The 15,826-nt window shown below is 42.5% G+C and overlaps 1 protein-coding gene across 4 annotated transcripts in view; it reads left to right on the forward strand.

Moving 5' to 3' along the window:
- Window positions 1–15,826, forward strand: part of EPB41L5 (erythrocyte membrane protein band 4.1 like 5) — a 186,326-nt gene that overhangs the window by 77,925 nt on the left and 92,575 nt on the right. For 3 of the 4 annotated variants that reach the window (XM_080671033.1, XM_080671034.1, XM_080671036.1), the window contains exons 12-14: window positions 1,788–1,957; window positions 2,948–3,054; window positions 4,390–4,417. In XM_080671033.1, the coding sequence (XP_080527159.1) occupies window positions 1,788–1,957; window positions 2,948–3,054; window positions 4,390–4,417 (305 nt within the window). The remainder of the gene's footprint in view (window positions 1–1,787; window positions 1,958–2,947; window positions 3,055–4,389; window positions 4,418–15,826) is intronic. The other variant, XM_080671035.1, reaches the window with a different exon arrangement.

Raw genomic sequence — 15,826 nt, forward strand, 5'->3', positions numbered from 1 at the left:
CGGGTGCAAGAGGTGCCTGCGGGCCCCGATCGCCCCTCAGGAGCAGGGGGAGGTGGATAAGCCCTGAGGGGCGATCAGGGCTGGCAGGCGCTGTTTGCACCCACTGATGGTGCGGAGCGATCAGGGCTGGTGCTGGGTGCCCGCAGTGGGTGTGAGCGGTGGCTCCAGCACCAGCAGCGGGTGTGAGCGCCCGGCAGGATTGCGGTGTGTGGGAGCAAAGAATTTTCAATAACCACCAGAGCTTGCCCTGATGGCAACAACTGGCACCCCGCCTTGGTCTTGCGCCCCCGCTAACCTGCCCCACCATCCTGTTGCGGCCTGCCATGTTCTGCGCTCTGCCATCTGCTGCCGACACCTGCCATGTTCCTTCTGGTGGTCAGCATATGTCATAGTGACCAGTTGTTCTGTTGTTCTGCTGTTCAGTCTAATTGCATATTAGGGTTTTATATATATAGACTTAGGGGCCCAGTGCACGAACTCGTGCACCTTGAAAGGAACTGTGGGCAGTGAGGCTGTGGTGGGCACAGGGGCGGGTCTTGGCCCATCCTCCGCGCCCCCGCCTGGCCCCTCCCTCCCCGGCATCCCGTCTCCTGTCTGCTGCCGCTGCTGCTCCCACACTCTGACGGCACCAACTCCACTCGCACCCGCTGACGGCATGGAGTGATTGTGGCCAGCGCCACCAGCGGGTGCTAGCGGGGACAGCACCGTCAGCAAGTGTGAGTGGCGGTTGCTGCCCCAATTGCCCCTCAGGAGCGGGGGGACGTGGAGAAGCCCTCAGGGGTGATCGGGGCTACCAGCCGCTGCTCGTACCTGCTGACGGAGCTGAGCAATTGGGACTGGTGCCAGGCGCCAGTAGCAGGTGCATGCGGCAGCTCTGGCACCGGCTGCGGGTGCAAGCGGGGCTGGAGCTGGCAGTGGGTGCAAGTGGCGGCTCCACCACTGGCAGTGGGTGAGAGCGGCGGCTGCTGGCCCTGGTCACCCCTCAGGAGCAGGGGGAAGTGGAGAAGCCCTGAGGGGCAATAGTGGCTGGCAGCCGCTGCTCTCACCCGCTGATCGTGCCAAGCAATCGGGACGGGCGCCAGGCGCCAGCAGCAGGTGCGAGTAGCGGCTCCGGCGCTGGCAGCAGATGCAAGCACCTGGCAGGACTGTGGAATGCGGGAGCAAAGAATTTTCAGTAACCACCAGAGGCTCATCCTGATGACAGCAACCGGCGCCCTGCCGTGGTCTGGTGCCCCCGCTCACCTGCTCCACCATACTGCCATGGCTGATGCCCACCTTTTACCACGCTCTGCCTCCTGCTGCTGACAACCACCATTTTCCATGCACTCCCCCTCATGGTCAGCGCACATATTAGCGACCAGTTGTTCGGTTGTTCTGCCGTTTGGTCTATTTGCATATTAGGGTTTTATATATATAGATTCTTGTGAGAATGGTTACAGTGAGAAAGAATGTGGATATTTTTAAGTCTGTTGGTAAATATTGCCAGATCATATCTTTAAATTATCATATATTCCAAAATATGGCAGATAAACCCTCATTTTATGTATCTCTGAGAATTGAAGTCATATAAGTAGAGAGGACCTTTTTAGGAATAATTTTATACTGGCTGAGAAAATGATTTCAGCTCTTCCTTTTTACATAGGTAGTTATAAAGAGTATCTTGAGTTTCAGGAGCAAACAAGATGTTTTATTGATTCTTGGTATTGTTGTGGTTGCATTTGTAGCTGAGTAATGGGCTAGGAATGTCTGACCTAATAATTACCTCTCTGCATTCTTTTGTTTTTCAGGGCAAAGAGCAGGAACACACGTTTGTTTTTAGACTGGACCATCCAAAAGCGTGCAAACATTTATGGAAATGTGCTGTGGAGCACCATGCCTTCTTCCGTCTCCGAGGCCCTGTGCAGAAGGGTTCTCAGCGATCAGGATTTATCCGACTAGGATCACGATTTAGATATAGGTTGATGTTAAAAGCTTTCTGCTATATCCTTCATTCTTTCATAAGAGGCCAAAACAGGCCAACCTCTCGTTGTATAGATGTTGTGACTAGGGCACAGAGAAATAAAGTGGCTTGCCAGTGTTTTCGATTGGCCAAAATAAAAGACAGGAAATTATGTTGTTAAATTTCCAGAATAGGTAGGAAACATTATAATGGTGTAATGGATTTTATATCCCTGTTGATCTTTACTTTATATCTTAATTAGCCTCCAGTATAAATACATATAATAAGAGCTTTAAGGCATCTTCATCCAACAGCTGAATACCATATAGAGAAAAGGTATCCTGTGCTGAGTGGGAAATTAATTTGGATAACATTTCTCATCCTTTATAAACCTGAAATTCCACTATTATTCTAGACTCCTTGTTGGTTGGTTATAAGTAGGAATATTTTGGTTTACCTGAGAGTATATTATTAATTGTGAGTTTTTAACATGCCATGAGAATCAGTCAGTACAGCTTTAAAGAAGAATTGTAAATAATGTGGCAAGATAATTTTGTGGGATTCATTCTATTCTATCTATATTAAAAGTGGGGAGGCATTTTCTTAACAATTTCAATGGAAATCAAGGACAATGGGACAATAGTTTTAAATATTTCTGGAAAATTATTCTGAAAACTATATTGCAATTAGAAAAAATCTTGAGTTAATTGCACAGTTTGCATTGAAGAGAAAGGAGTTCCATAAAAGCACTGACATCTAACTTTTTAGTATGTTAGGTGATGTGCATGCTTAAGAAAAAATTATATTTAATTTGTGTATTGCATATTTTACACAAACCTAAGAGTGAAAGAATGATGTCACGAAGGAGACATCAAGACTATTACTAGCAGCACTTCCCTCAGGATGAAATTCAGGGTGGTTAAAGAATGTAGACTTTCTCCCATTTATGTGTCTGATTACTGTAGGTCTTAAATTATCTTATTCCTGTTAATATCTTACTTATTTTAGTGGGAAAACTGAGTATCAGACCACAAAAACCAATAAAGCAAGAAGATCAACATCCTTTGAAAGAAGACCCAGCAAACGATATTCTCGACGAACTCTACAGATGAAAGGTGAATGCAGCCCTGTTTCAAAGGACTGTTCGTTGTTGGCAGTTCATCATGTTGTTGGTACTAGTATTGTTTACTTGAGAAGATGTTGTCTGATTCTTAAGTTTGTTAGAGTCAACTAAAGTACTCTTCATTTATTGAATTTGATTCAGGCATAATCAATTTAATAAAATAAAATACAAAAGGAAAAAGCCTACATGGTTGCTGAGATTAAACTTTATCTTAATCCCAATTTAAACACTGTACCAAGTTTGTGTTCATTTTTTGTTCATATTAACTAATTTAGTTATTCTGCAGAAAAACATTTTCCTTCCCTTTTTGTCTTTTAGATCTCACTCATAATAAAATTTAAAATTCCCTTAGGAACTTTAAAAAATATTGATAAGTGATGAATAAATTTTAAGTAAAGATTATGTCATATGGTATTACAATTTATTAAGGATTCTGTGAAATAACAGTTATTAAATAATAAATTTAATCATCACTGTATATTTACCATAGATATTTGCAAATTCATAAATGTTACTTCCAGTAAATTACTTCAATTATATAATAACAAGCGTGGTTTACTTTGACAAAGAAACTAAAACTTACGTTTGGTTTCAAGTCTAAGTTTGTATTAAGATACAGATTGAGCCCTGGCTGGTGTGGCTTAGCTGGTTGAGTATTGTCCCATGCATTGAGAGGTTCTGGTTCAATTCCCAGTCAGGGCACATGCCCAGGTTGTGGGCTTGATCCAGTAGGCCGTATGCAGGAGGCAGCCGATCGATGTTTCTCTCTCACTGATGTTTCTCTCTCTCTTTCCCTTCCCCTCCGTCTCTCAAACAAATAAAAACATTTTTTAAAAATAAAATATAGACTGAATTTTAAGTATGTTCAATATTGGGGTCATCACCAATTGTCTAGAAACAACTGCCCTGATCTAATGTTTGGCAGTGTCAATTTTTAAAAAATGTGATTTATATTTATAATTTTGGTATGGCTATACATTAAATAATATATAGCTATTAATGAAGCCATTTCCATTAGTGATGGTTTAAAACTCGTAAGTTACCTGTTATTTTTGAACTGACAATGCTCCATTGTCAGCGCACTCTAGAAGGCTTGCTGATGGTTTTGTTTTCAAAGAAGAGATATACGCTTATTTTATTTATTATTTTAAAAATGGAAGTAATTGCCATGTTGACTTTAATGATGTGAAATGAAGGTTTTTAAATCTATGGTTGGGAACCACAGCTTACAAAACATTTAGTCCAGACTTGCTTTTATGAACAGTGATGCAGTTTACCATGTAAGTGGAAACTAATGGGACTTTTTTTTTTTTTTTAATTCTGTCAGCAGGTACAGCAAAACCTGAAGAACTCAGGTGGGTAATGTCTTGCATCTTAGGAATTGACATAGAATTTTTAAAATTTATGTAGTTGCTATCATTAATTGAACAAGTATTTTGAAGATCTATCAAAGTTTTTAAGTTGTCACTAAGCATTTGGGAACAGACACATAATGCCAGACACAAAAAATAAAATAATGCAGTTTAAAGAAATAAAAAGTCGGGTGGGTGTGGATGTGCTATTTATAATGAGAATGACATACATTAGTTATTGGTAGGTGACTGAGGATTTAAAGATGAATAAATTATGGTCCTTGCACACAATGCATTCAAAGAAAGGTTGATTTGCAGATAAGCATTTAATTTTATTTGTGGGATAAATTCCACTTTGTCATGGTGTATAATCCTTCTTTTTATATTACATGTTGCTGTATTTGGTTCACTAACATTTTGTTGTGGAGTTGTTGTCTATATTCATCTAAGATATAGGTCTGTAGTTTTCTTGTAATGTCTTCACCTGTTTTTGGTATCAGGTATCTGGCTTCACCAAATTGAGTTGGGAAATGTTTCCTTCTCTCCTATCTTTTGGAAAGAGTTTGTAAAGAATTGGTATTCTTTAAAAGGTATGGTAGAATTCACTATTAAAGCCATCTTGCCTGGATTTTTTCTTGGTGTGAAGTTTTAAAATTTCGAATTCAATCTCTTGTTATTGGTCTATTCAGATTTCATTTTGAGCCAGTTTTGAAGTTATGTTTTTCTAGAATTTTTCCATTTCATTTAAGTTATGTAATTTGTGCCATACAGTTGTTCATATTATTCCCTTTTCCTTTTTATTATTATACTAGAGGCCTGGTGCATGAAATTCATGCATGGGTAGGTTCCCTAGGCCTGGCTGGCTATCAGGACCAATCTGTGGGGTGACCGGCAGGGCGATCGGGGGGCCCCTGCTGGCACCTGCTTGGCTGATTTGGGGCCTGCAGGCTGGGGGCAGCTTCTGCATTTAGTGTCTGCTCCCTGGTGGTCAGTGCGCATCATAGCAACCTGTTGTTCTGCAGTTCGGTTGATTTGCATATTATGCTTTTACTAGAGGCCCAGTGCACGAAATTCGTGCATGGGTAGGGTCCCTAGGCCTGGCTGGCAATCAGGGCCTATCAGGTTTCCCACCTCCCTGCTTCCCACCTCCCAGCCTCCTCCTTCCCTTGCTCCCCCAGCACCCCACTGCTGCCACTGGTCACCCGCCATGTTCCGCACTGTCCCCTGGTGGTCAGCACACATCATAGCAAGCGATCAAACTCCCAGTCCCCTGTCGAACTCCCAAGGGGACACTTTGCATAGTAGCCTTTTATATCTATAGATTATATAGGAAGGTTGCTAGTGATGCCTCATTATTCATTTTTTTAAATCCTTACCCGAGGATATGTTTTTCTTGATTTTTAGAGAGAGCGAAGCATCTATCGGTTGCCTCCATACATGCTCCAACTGGGGATCAAACCCAAAACCTAGGTATATGCTCTGACTGACAATCAAACCCCCAACCTCTTGGTATGCGGGCCAGTGCTCTAACCACTGAATCACAGCTACCAGGACAAGTTTGTCAGTTTTGTTAGCCTTTTCAAAGAACAGCTTTTGGTTTCATCAATTTTTCTCTATTTTATAATTTTTAAAAATATATATTTATTGATTTCAGAGAGGAAGGGAGAGGGAGAGAGAGAGAGAGAAACATCAGTGATGAGAGAAAATCATCAGCCGGCTGCCTCCTGCATGCCCCCCACTGGGGATTGAGCCCACAACCCAGGCATGTGCCCTTGGCTGGAATCGAACCCGGGACCCTTCAGTCTGCAGGCTGACGCCACACTGGCTAGGGCTATTTTATAATTTTTTACTCTGATAGATTATTTCATTTCCTCTGCTTGCCTTAGGGTTAATTTGCTCCCCTTTTTCTAGTTTCTTAAAGGTAGAAGATTAGATTTTTAATATGAGATCTTTATTATGTTTTTTGTTTTTTGGTTAATCCTCATCTGAAGATATTTTTCTGTTGATTTTTAGAGGGAATGGAAGGGAGGGAGGGAGAGGCAGAGAGAGTAAGAGACAGAGAGAGAGAGAGAGAGAGAGAGAGAGAGAGAGAGAAAGAGAGAGAGAGAGAAAGAATACCTATGTGAGAGAGACACATCGATTGGTTGCTTCCTGCAAGAGCCCCAACCGGGGCCAGGATTGAATTGCAACCCACATATAGTCCTTGGTCAGAAATCGAACCCGTGACCCTCTGGTGTATGGGCCAATGCTCCAACCACTGATTCACACCGGACAGGGCAAGATCCTTATTATTTTTTTAATATAACATTTATAGCTATAAATTTCCCTGCAAAGCACTACTTGAATCACATTCCATAAGTTTTGGTATATAATATTTTCATTTTTATTTGTCCCAAATTATTTTCTAATTTCTGTTGTGATTTATTTTCTTTGTTCCATTGATTACTTGAGAGGTGTTGCTTGATTTCCACATATTTGTGAGTATCTTAAATTTTACTGTCTTTTTTTGTTGTTAATTCTCACCTGAGGATAATTTTTCCATTGATTTTTAGAGAGAATGGAAGGCAGGGAAGGGGGAGAGAGAGAGAATCATTGATGTGAGAGAAACACATTGATTGGTTGTCTCCCACACACACCGGGACCAGGGCCAGGGACTAACCTGCAACCCAGGTATGTGCCCTTGTTCGGGAATCCAACCTGCAACCCTTTGGTGCCCAGGCTGACACTCTAACCATTGAGCAATGCTAGCCAGGGCACTTTTTTTTTTTTTTTTGTAATTTTATACCATTATGGTTAAAGAACATAATATATATGATTTTGAAGTCTTTAAATTTATTGAGACTTGTTTTATGGCCTAGCATATTTTCCTTAGAAGATGGTCCATGTGAGCTTGCGAAGAATGTAGATTTTGCTGTTGTTGAGTATAGTGTTCTGTGATGTCTGTTACAGGTCTAGTGGGTTTATATTGTTGTTCAAGACTTCTACTTCATCATTGACCTTTTGCCTAGTTCTATTTAGTATTAAGACTAGGGTTTTGAAGTCTTCAATTATTGTCTATTCCTCCCTTCAATTCTTTCAGTTTTTGCTTCATGTATTTTGAGGCTTTTTGTTAGGTGCATATCTATATATATATAAAGAGCCAGGGTCCATAACGTGGCGACCCAGCACTGACTGCCAAAGGGGCTGCGGATTAGGCCCAGAGAGAGGCCCAGAGAGAGAAGCAAGGTCTGATCCACAGCCTCCGTGGCAGCTGTTGATCAGCCCTTGCCTCTCTTTCTGAGGCTGCTGATCAGCCCCGCCTCTCTGATCAGGCCTGGAGATGCTGACTGGCATAGAAACCGACCAATCAGAACCAAATCTGGGTGAACTGCAAGGAGCCAATGGCTGCCTAAGAGGCAGAACTTTTGACGCTGACTGGCATAGAAACTGACCAATCAGAACCAAATCTTGGTGAAGTGCGAGGAGCCAATGGCTGCCTAAGAGGCGGAGCCTTTGCTGCTGACTGGCATTGAAACTGACCAGTCAGAACTAAATCTGGGTGAAGTACGAGGAGCCAATGGCTGCCTAAGAGGCAGAGCTTTTGATGCTGACTGGCATAGAAACTGACCAATCAGAACCTAATCTGGGTGAACTGTGAAGGCAGAACCTAAGGTGGGGGCTGAGGAGGGGTTTTAAGGGCAGCAGCTGTTTGGTGTAAGGTATAAGGAAGCAGTTCAATTTTTTAATGACCAGTTTGGCAGTATAGTGCATATGGCTAGCTATCAGTCCAGATATAGGGATTATGTATTTTTGTCTGCCAAGACCATCTCCTCTTGCTGAAAAAGGCTCCCCCAACCCCATTTAAGCAATCTTATCCTATATAATCTATCTTTACTACTAAAAGGGTAATATGCTAATTAGACCAGATCGACCAGCCATCTTCCGGACATCCGACTTCCTTCCAGACAAAGCCATGGTGGTGGGGGCTGAGGTAGAGGCAGTTAGGGGTGATCTGGCCGGCAGGGGAGGGCAAATGGGGGTGAGATCAGGCCAGCAGGGAACGGCAGTTAGGGGAAATCAGGTAGGCAGAGGCAGTTAGGGGCAGTCAGGCAGGCAGGCAGAGGGGTTAGGGACAATCAGGCAGGTAGGCAGTGGCAGTTAGGGGCGATCAGGCAGGCAGGCAGGTGAGCGGTTAGGAGCCAGCAGTCCCAGATTGCGAGAGGGAAGTCCCCGATCGGAGAGGGTGCAAGCTGGGCTGAGGGAACCCCCCCTCCCGTGCATGAATTTTGTGCACCGGGCCACTAGTATGTTTATAATTGTTGGATTCTTTTGTTATGATAAAACTAGAGGCCCAGTGCATGAAATTCGTGCACTGGGGAGGGTATCCCTCAGCCCAGCCTGCACCCTCTCCAATCTGGAACCCCTCAGGGGATGTCCGACTGCAGGTTTAGGCCCGATCCCTGTGGGATTGGGCCTAAACCTGCAGTCGGACATCCCTCTCACAATCTGGGACCACTGGCTCCTAACTGCTCGCGTGCCTGCCTGATTGCCCCCTAACTGCTCCCTTGCCGGCCTGATTGACACCTAACTGCTCCTTTGTCGGCCTGATTGCCCCCAACTACCCTCCCCTGCTGGCCTGATCACCCCCAAGGCTTTTATTAGTATAGATATGACCCTTCACAGAAAATTTTACTAACCCTGCTTTACAATAAGGGCTTGACGATTAAATCATTGGGACCAGATACCAAGATTTCCTTTCTTTGAATAGTGGAGGGAATAATGATCTTGTCTTTAAGTTGCCCTGAAATTAAAATGAGACAATGACTTAGAAAAGTATAAAAGCACCATATAAAGACAATTATCTTTTTTATGTACTGAAAAGACAATAAAGTGGTAAAATGAAAAACACTATTTTTATTCTCCCCCTTCCTTCCTTTACAGCCTTTATTTAAACTTCGAAATTTATAAAAATTTCACTCCAATTTTCATTTCTTTACATTCAATATTATTTTGTATTGGTTTCAGATTTTATATTAGTTACAGAATAGTGGTTAGACAATCATATACTTTACAAAGTGTTCCCTGATATTTCCAGTACCCACTTGGCATCATACCATCGTTACAGCACTATTGACTATATTCCCTATTTAAGTGACAATGGGTTTACAGGTTCCTTCCAGTCTTTCTTTTGTGTTGTTTGCCCTTCCTTTTTTTTTCTCACTTAGTCCCTCATTTTCCTTATATAAAATCTCAATTGGCCATCAAAGCTCAGTGAAGGCACTGGGACACGCTTAATCCATTTTACAGACCAGGAAACTGCGGCCAATTCCAGTTGGCTGTGGAACTTGACTCAGTGTGCAGGGAGGCCTCAGAGCCATGCTCTCTGCCCTTCCTAAGGGGCAGCCACCTAGCAAACAGAACAAAAGTTCCCGTCAGGCTTTCGAGCCTCTTTCTCAAGCACCTCTTCATTGTGGATGCTCTACATTCTTTCCTCTCCCCGGTCCCCTGCCCCCATTCTTTACTGCCTCACCCTTCTCCGGAGCAGGTGGAAGGCTTCACACTCACTGCCTAGGCATGCTCTGCCATGGGGCAAGGCAGCGCGGGCTTGCTTTTGGGTCAAGGCGAGAGCAGGAGTCACCGCCTCTGAAGTGCGAAGGCCGCCTGGGTGAGGCCGGTTAGCACTGGGAGCTTCTCTGAATCACATCGGTCAGTCCGGTACCCTGCAGTGAGGCACCCCTCCACTGAGGTGGCACCGCCCCTCAACCCCCGCCTCAGGGCTGCGGGTCCTTGCCCCTCTGCCTGGGTGTCCTTCCATGCCCCTTGAACCCTGGCTGGGCCCACCCGCATCTTGGGGCTACTGCAGAACCTCTCCCTCTGCAGGCGAGGCAGATCCCTGCCCGCCGCTGGTCCCCTGCCCCAGCCAGAGCCCCCTCTGGTTCACCCCGCCTAGCCAGGTTTTTGCCTTTCATCTATGGCGTTGGTGACAGCACACTCCTAGCAAGCCTGGTACCCAGAGGAGCACAGGGTCAGTTCTTTGCCCAGAATGTTAGAGGTTGCAATGGCACTTGCAGATATTGCCCAGAGCCTGCTGGCGAAGGCAGCGCCTGTGTGGGGTGTCCTCATAGAGGGATGGTGAGGCACTGCTCAGCGCCCCTTGGAATACCCGCCTCCTGGCCAGCCACTTTGCCAAAGCTGTGGCACTCACCCTGGAGCCGTCCCTCAGGCAGCCCCGCAGTCGGGCCTCGCGCCTCTTCCACATTCGGCCTTCATCCATCCCTCTCTCCTGCAGTGCTTGGGCTCCAGGCCTGAAAGAAAAGAACCAAGACTAAGAAGGACAAAGCCCAAAGGAAGTGAGTCTTGAACTTCACATCCCATTCTCTGGATTTCCTCCCGCACCTCCTCTCTGTGTCACATCTTGAAGGGCACCCTGTGGCCTGGCCACATAGCCACCGGGCGGCCTGGTGGAGTCGGTCTCCGCGAAGCTGTGAATCTGTGGCCAGAGGCTCTGTCTAGGTCTCAGCAACCCCTTGCCTGCGATGTTCCAGGGGCCCCATGGGAGTGGCTAGGCGGGCCCAGCCGCGCCTCCCCGGGGCAGCGATGTTCCAGGGGCCCCACGGGAGTGGCTAGGCCGGCTGGCTGCTCCTCTCTGGGCGGCGATGTTCCCAGGTTCCCCCAGGCATGGCTAGACAGGCCTCTGCCCCTCCCGGGGCCTGCGATGGACCCGGACCCTGCGGGTGGCGTCTGGCGCTGCCCACCCCGCCTCCCAGGGCCCGGATGGACTGGTACTTTGTCAGCAGCGCCTGGTGCTGCCCGCCAGGCCTCCCCCAGCCCCCGATGGACCCGGACCCCCAGGGGTGGGCCATGGTGCTGCCCGCCCCACCTGCATATGCAAATTTACCCACCATCTTTGATGGGTTAATTTGCATACTCTAATTGGGTGGTGGGCGTGGCTTGGCCTAGCAGAGTGATGGTTAATTTGCATGTTTCTCTTTTATTAGTGTAGATGTCCCTCTTCTTCTCCAGTAACATTTTTATTTTAGTCTATTTTGTCTGATATAAGTATTTCCAATCCAGTTCTCTTCTGGTTGCTTTTCTATGGTATATTGTTTTCATCAAATTTGGGGGTTTTCAGCCATTATTTCTTCAAATTATCTTCTTGCTTTTTTCTCCTGAGACTCCCATTATACATGTTGCTACAGTTGATGGTGTCCTATAGTCTTCCTTCATTTTTTCTTTTTTCTTTTTTTTTCTGTAGCTCAGACTAGATAATTTCACTTGACCTATAATCAAGTTACTTATTCTTCCACCTACTCAAATCTGCCATTGTGTTTTCCTAGTGAATTTTCTTTTTAGTTATTGTTCATTTCAACTCCAGAATTTGTTTTTTGTTTTTACAATTTCACTCTTTAATTATATTCTCGTATTTGTTGTAGACATTGTTCTCATACTTGCCCTTATTTCTTTAGATTTGATTTCTTTATTTTCTGAACATATTTAAAATAACTGATTTAAAGTTTGCATTGCTGAAAAAGAGTTCATTTTTTTGGCTGCACCAGCCTAGAATAGAGCTTTCACAACACGGAACTTGGGAAAATGGGAAATGGGAGCAAATTGTGGCTTAACTGCCAGGCTTGGCTCTTGAGAATTAGAAGATTTTCTTGAATAAATGTTTCTCCACTTGATATATGCCTTTTGATGATTAAAAAAAAATAATTGTCACTAGCTTAATCTTTGTTTTACTGGGGAGAGGATCCTCAAACCATAATTCTGGAAGTCCTACTTCTGATGAAGCAATAAATTTTAATAGTGTATATTACATTATACAGTTTCAAATAATGCTTCTCAACCTTGGTGTGCATCAGTTTTCTGGAATGCCTGTTAAAGTATCAGATTCAGGACATTAAAATATATTTTTAAAATTTGTGTACACTGAGTATGGTCAGCCTCACCTTGAGATGTCTTAGTTTTTTTTTCACCTAGAAAGCTATGCTGTGATTATTGATTCATCACAAAAGCACTCTGCTTTTTGAAAGGTATCCCTGAAATTTCTTTAGCTGTTGGTTATTTTGTTTTCCTTGGAGTTACATATAACCAGTGCTGTCAAGGTAATGGTGGAGAAATGTTACAGATGTTCTGTATTTTTTTAACTTTTTAAATTTGTTTTGTTGTTTGTTTAATAGATCATGTCTTGCTTTCCTGAAAGGGAAGCTAGGACAGAATATTAGATCTTAAAGAATATAACCTGGTGAAGTCAGCAGAAATATAAACAAAACAAGCAATGATATGTAGTTGAAAAAATTAAGTCTTTTATTATGTAAGAGTTTGTCATCCTTTACAAATTTTTTGAAATACACATTTCTGACTAGAAAATGAGTGACTGTATAGTTTCCTAAAATTAAAATTAATTTAACTTTAATAATGATTTTTTTTCTTGAGTAATGAACACATTAGAAACGGGATATTTAAGTGATGATACTTTATTGCTTTTTTATTAGAATAAACTTTTAGAAATGAAAGTGGTGGTTGGGGGGGCGGGCACTCAGCTGAAGGTTATTCAGCATTACTCAGTGGAGCTTGAGAGCCTGAGCTTGGACTGACATGAATGCCCTTTTAGTCTTGCCCTTGTAGTTCTGTTTGCATGAACAATTTTGCTCCAGTGAACCATGGAAAACAGTACTGTTTGAAAAAGCAAAACTATTTGACCTAAAAAGCTTCTTGACCTTGTACTATGCCAGTTTGAATAACGAATTTTTAAATTGGCTGATGTCAGTCATTTTACTTGTACTATTTTATCTTCTATTTTCTTGTGAGTCTTGACTAATAATATGAAGTATCTTAAGAGCTGACATTTTAAAAGATCACATTTTTTGTACAGGCTTAGCATAGAATTTTGCAGACAGAAAAGAGGAAAAGAAGAAGGTGGAGGAGAAGATGAATAGAGGTGGTACAAAAGCAACAGGTATCAGTTATTGCAGGTGATCCTTTAAAAGGGGAAGCTTAGATTATGTCAGTAGTGAGAAGTGCTCCTACTTTCATATTAGTGGAGGTGAAAGAATATGTATAATTATGAGAAAATAGTACTTTCAATATTTCAAATTGTTTGAAAACAAAGTGCTCTGATACAGTTAACATCAGTTATTTAAGTACTTTTTCCTCATGTAATTATTCATCTTTTATCCATCACTTCCTGGGGTTATTCCCAGTTAAAGTAAAAGCTCCAGAGAGTAATTTAGGGGACCATAGAGTAGTGAGTCTAATTTCTGTACCAATCAGGTGGGATCAGATTTCATTAATATTTGGGATTATTTGTTACTTAAACCAGCATATAATGTACTCTGAGAAGAGCAACATTATTAGTAGTAAAAATAACTCATGCCTGACATGTATATTTTTACATTTGCCTTGGCAACAGATCTACATTAAACAATATTTTTTTCCGGTTCATTTTATTTATCAGTGTTCTTTGTGCTTTGCTATTATTAATTAATTTAATATTCCTAATAGTTTCATGCAAATGAGGAACCTGAAATTCTGAGAGTAATAGCTAGTGCTGTGGCTTAGATTTGAATCCAGGCAATGGTAGTGCAAATTCTGGTGACTCAACTTATAATAGAGATGTAATTAATTTAAAAATAGCATGAAATGGCCCTGGCTGAGTGGCTTCGTTGGTTGGAGCATCATCCTGTACACCTGCACATCCTGGTCAAGGCATATACCTAGGTTGTGGGTTTGATCCTGGTTGGAGTGCATATAGGAACAACCGACCAATGTTTCTCACATTGATGTTTCTCTCTGTCTCTCCCTCTTCCTCTCTCTAAAATTAAAAAAATATCCTCGGGTGAGGATTAAAAAAACAAACAAACATAAAATGACTTCCTTCATTACTCAGCCTTTTAGCAAGACTTTTTCATTTGTGAGTTCTTTTTATTTTTTAATCCTCACCAGAGGATATTTTTTTTCCATTGATTTCTAGAGAGTGAGTGGAAGGGATGGGGGAGGGGGAGAGAGAGAAAGAGAAAACTCAATGTGAGATAGATACATCTATTGGTTGCCTTCCACATGCGCCCCTACCAGGGCTGGGGAACCTGCAACCGAGGTACGTGCCTTTGACCAGGAATCAAACCTGCAACCCTTCCCTCTTCGGGCCAATACTGTATTCACTGAGCCAAACTGGCCAGGGCATGTGAGCCTTTTTTAAGTCCTTTCATCATCAGATAATTTTTGTTTTGCTGTTACTCCTCTAAGAAAGGCTCCTGGATGCTGCATTCAGAGTTTGTTTGTGATTGATAAGCTTTGCCTATTTCCTTTTATTAGAAAGACATCTTGGCTGGGTATAATATTCTTGAGTATTGTTATTGGGAAGTCTGTGCCAACCTGATACTAACAATAATTGGCTTTTAGATCTTCTTTGGGGTAACTGAAATATTCTTTACTTGTCCTCGAAGGTCAATAATTAACAATAAAGGGCTGACTGTATTTAATTCTGTATCTCATTTTTCTGGAACTCAGTGCTCATTAAATCTTATTTTTTAAAGGATTTTATGTTATTTTTGCATGTATATGTGTTTAAGAAGCATTCTTTTTTAAATTACTTTTTTAGAATTCTGACTTGAAGATATTTTTTCCATTGCTTTTCAGAGAGTGGAAAGGAGGGGGGAGGAGGAGAAAAGAACGGGGGGAAGAGAGAAACATCAATGTAAGAGAGACACATTAATTGGTTGCCTCCTGCACATGTCCCAACCAGGGCTAGGGATCAAACCTGCAACCCAAGTACATGCCCTTGAACGGAATCAAATCAGAGACCCTTCGGTGCACAGACCAACACTAATCACTGAGCAGCGCTGGCCAGGGCACTCATTAAATCTCTCATTTCTTTATCATTTTCGAGGAACTTTTTAAACTTTGAACAAAATTTTTGTTGCCTTAGTTGAATTCTTTACTTTAGAATACTAATTATGTTTATGCTAGAGGGTCTGAAAGTATCCTCTCTCCCCTTCATTGTATTGTGTTATTATTTCCTCTTTGAGTTCTTATTTCATTGAATGTTCTTTTTTTTTTCTTAGCAGCTCTTCTGAGTTTTCCTATTTTGTTGAATTATATAGCTTTACGTTTTTTAAGTGCTTTGTGAGAGGCAGTGAAGAAAATGAGTGAAATTAAAAATTTAAAAACATATTAATAAATCATTTGGAGGGAAAGGTATACAGAGAAGTTTCTAACTTTATACTAAGGCCTTTTGAGTTATAAAATGCTGAGCTATGGCTGACACTGGAAAATCTTGAGAGGGTAGGAATATACCAAAGAAGTGACAGATAAGTTTATGTAGGTGTTTGTGCTTAATGCCTTGAATTTAAGGCATCATTTGTGCTGCTATCTTTATTTTGTCATCTTTGAGATATATTGTCCAGTGAATAAACAAGATTAGTAGTACATCTA

Source organism: Plecotus auritus (genome assembly GCF_963455305.1).
Source record: "Plecotus auritus genome assembly, chromosome: 5".
NCBI lineage: Eukaryota > Metazoa > Chordata > Mammalia > Chiroptera > Vespertilionidae > Plecotus > Plecotus auritus.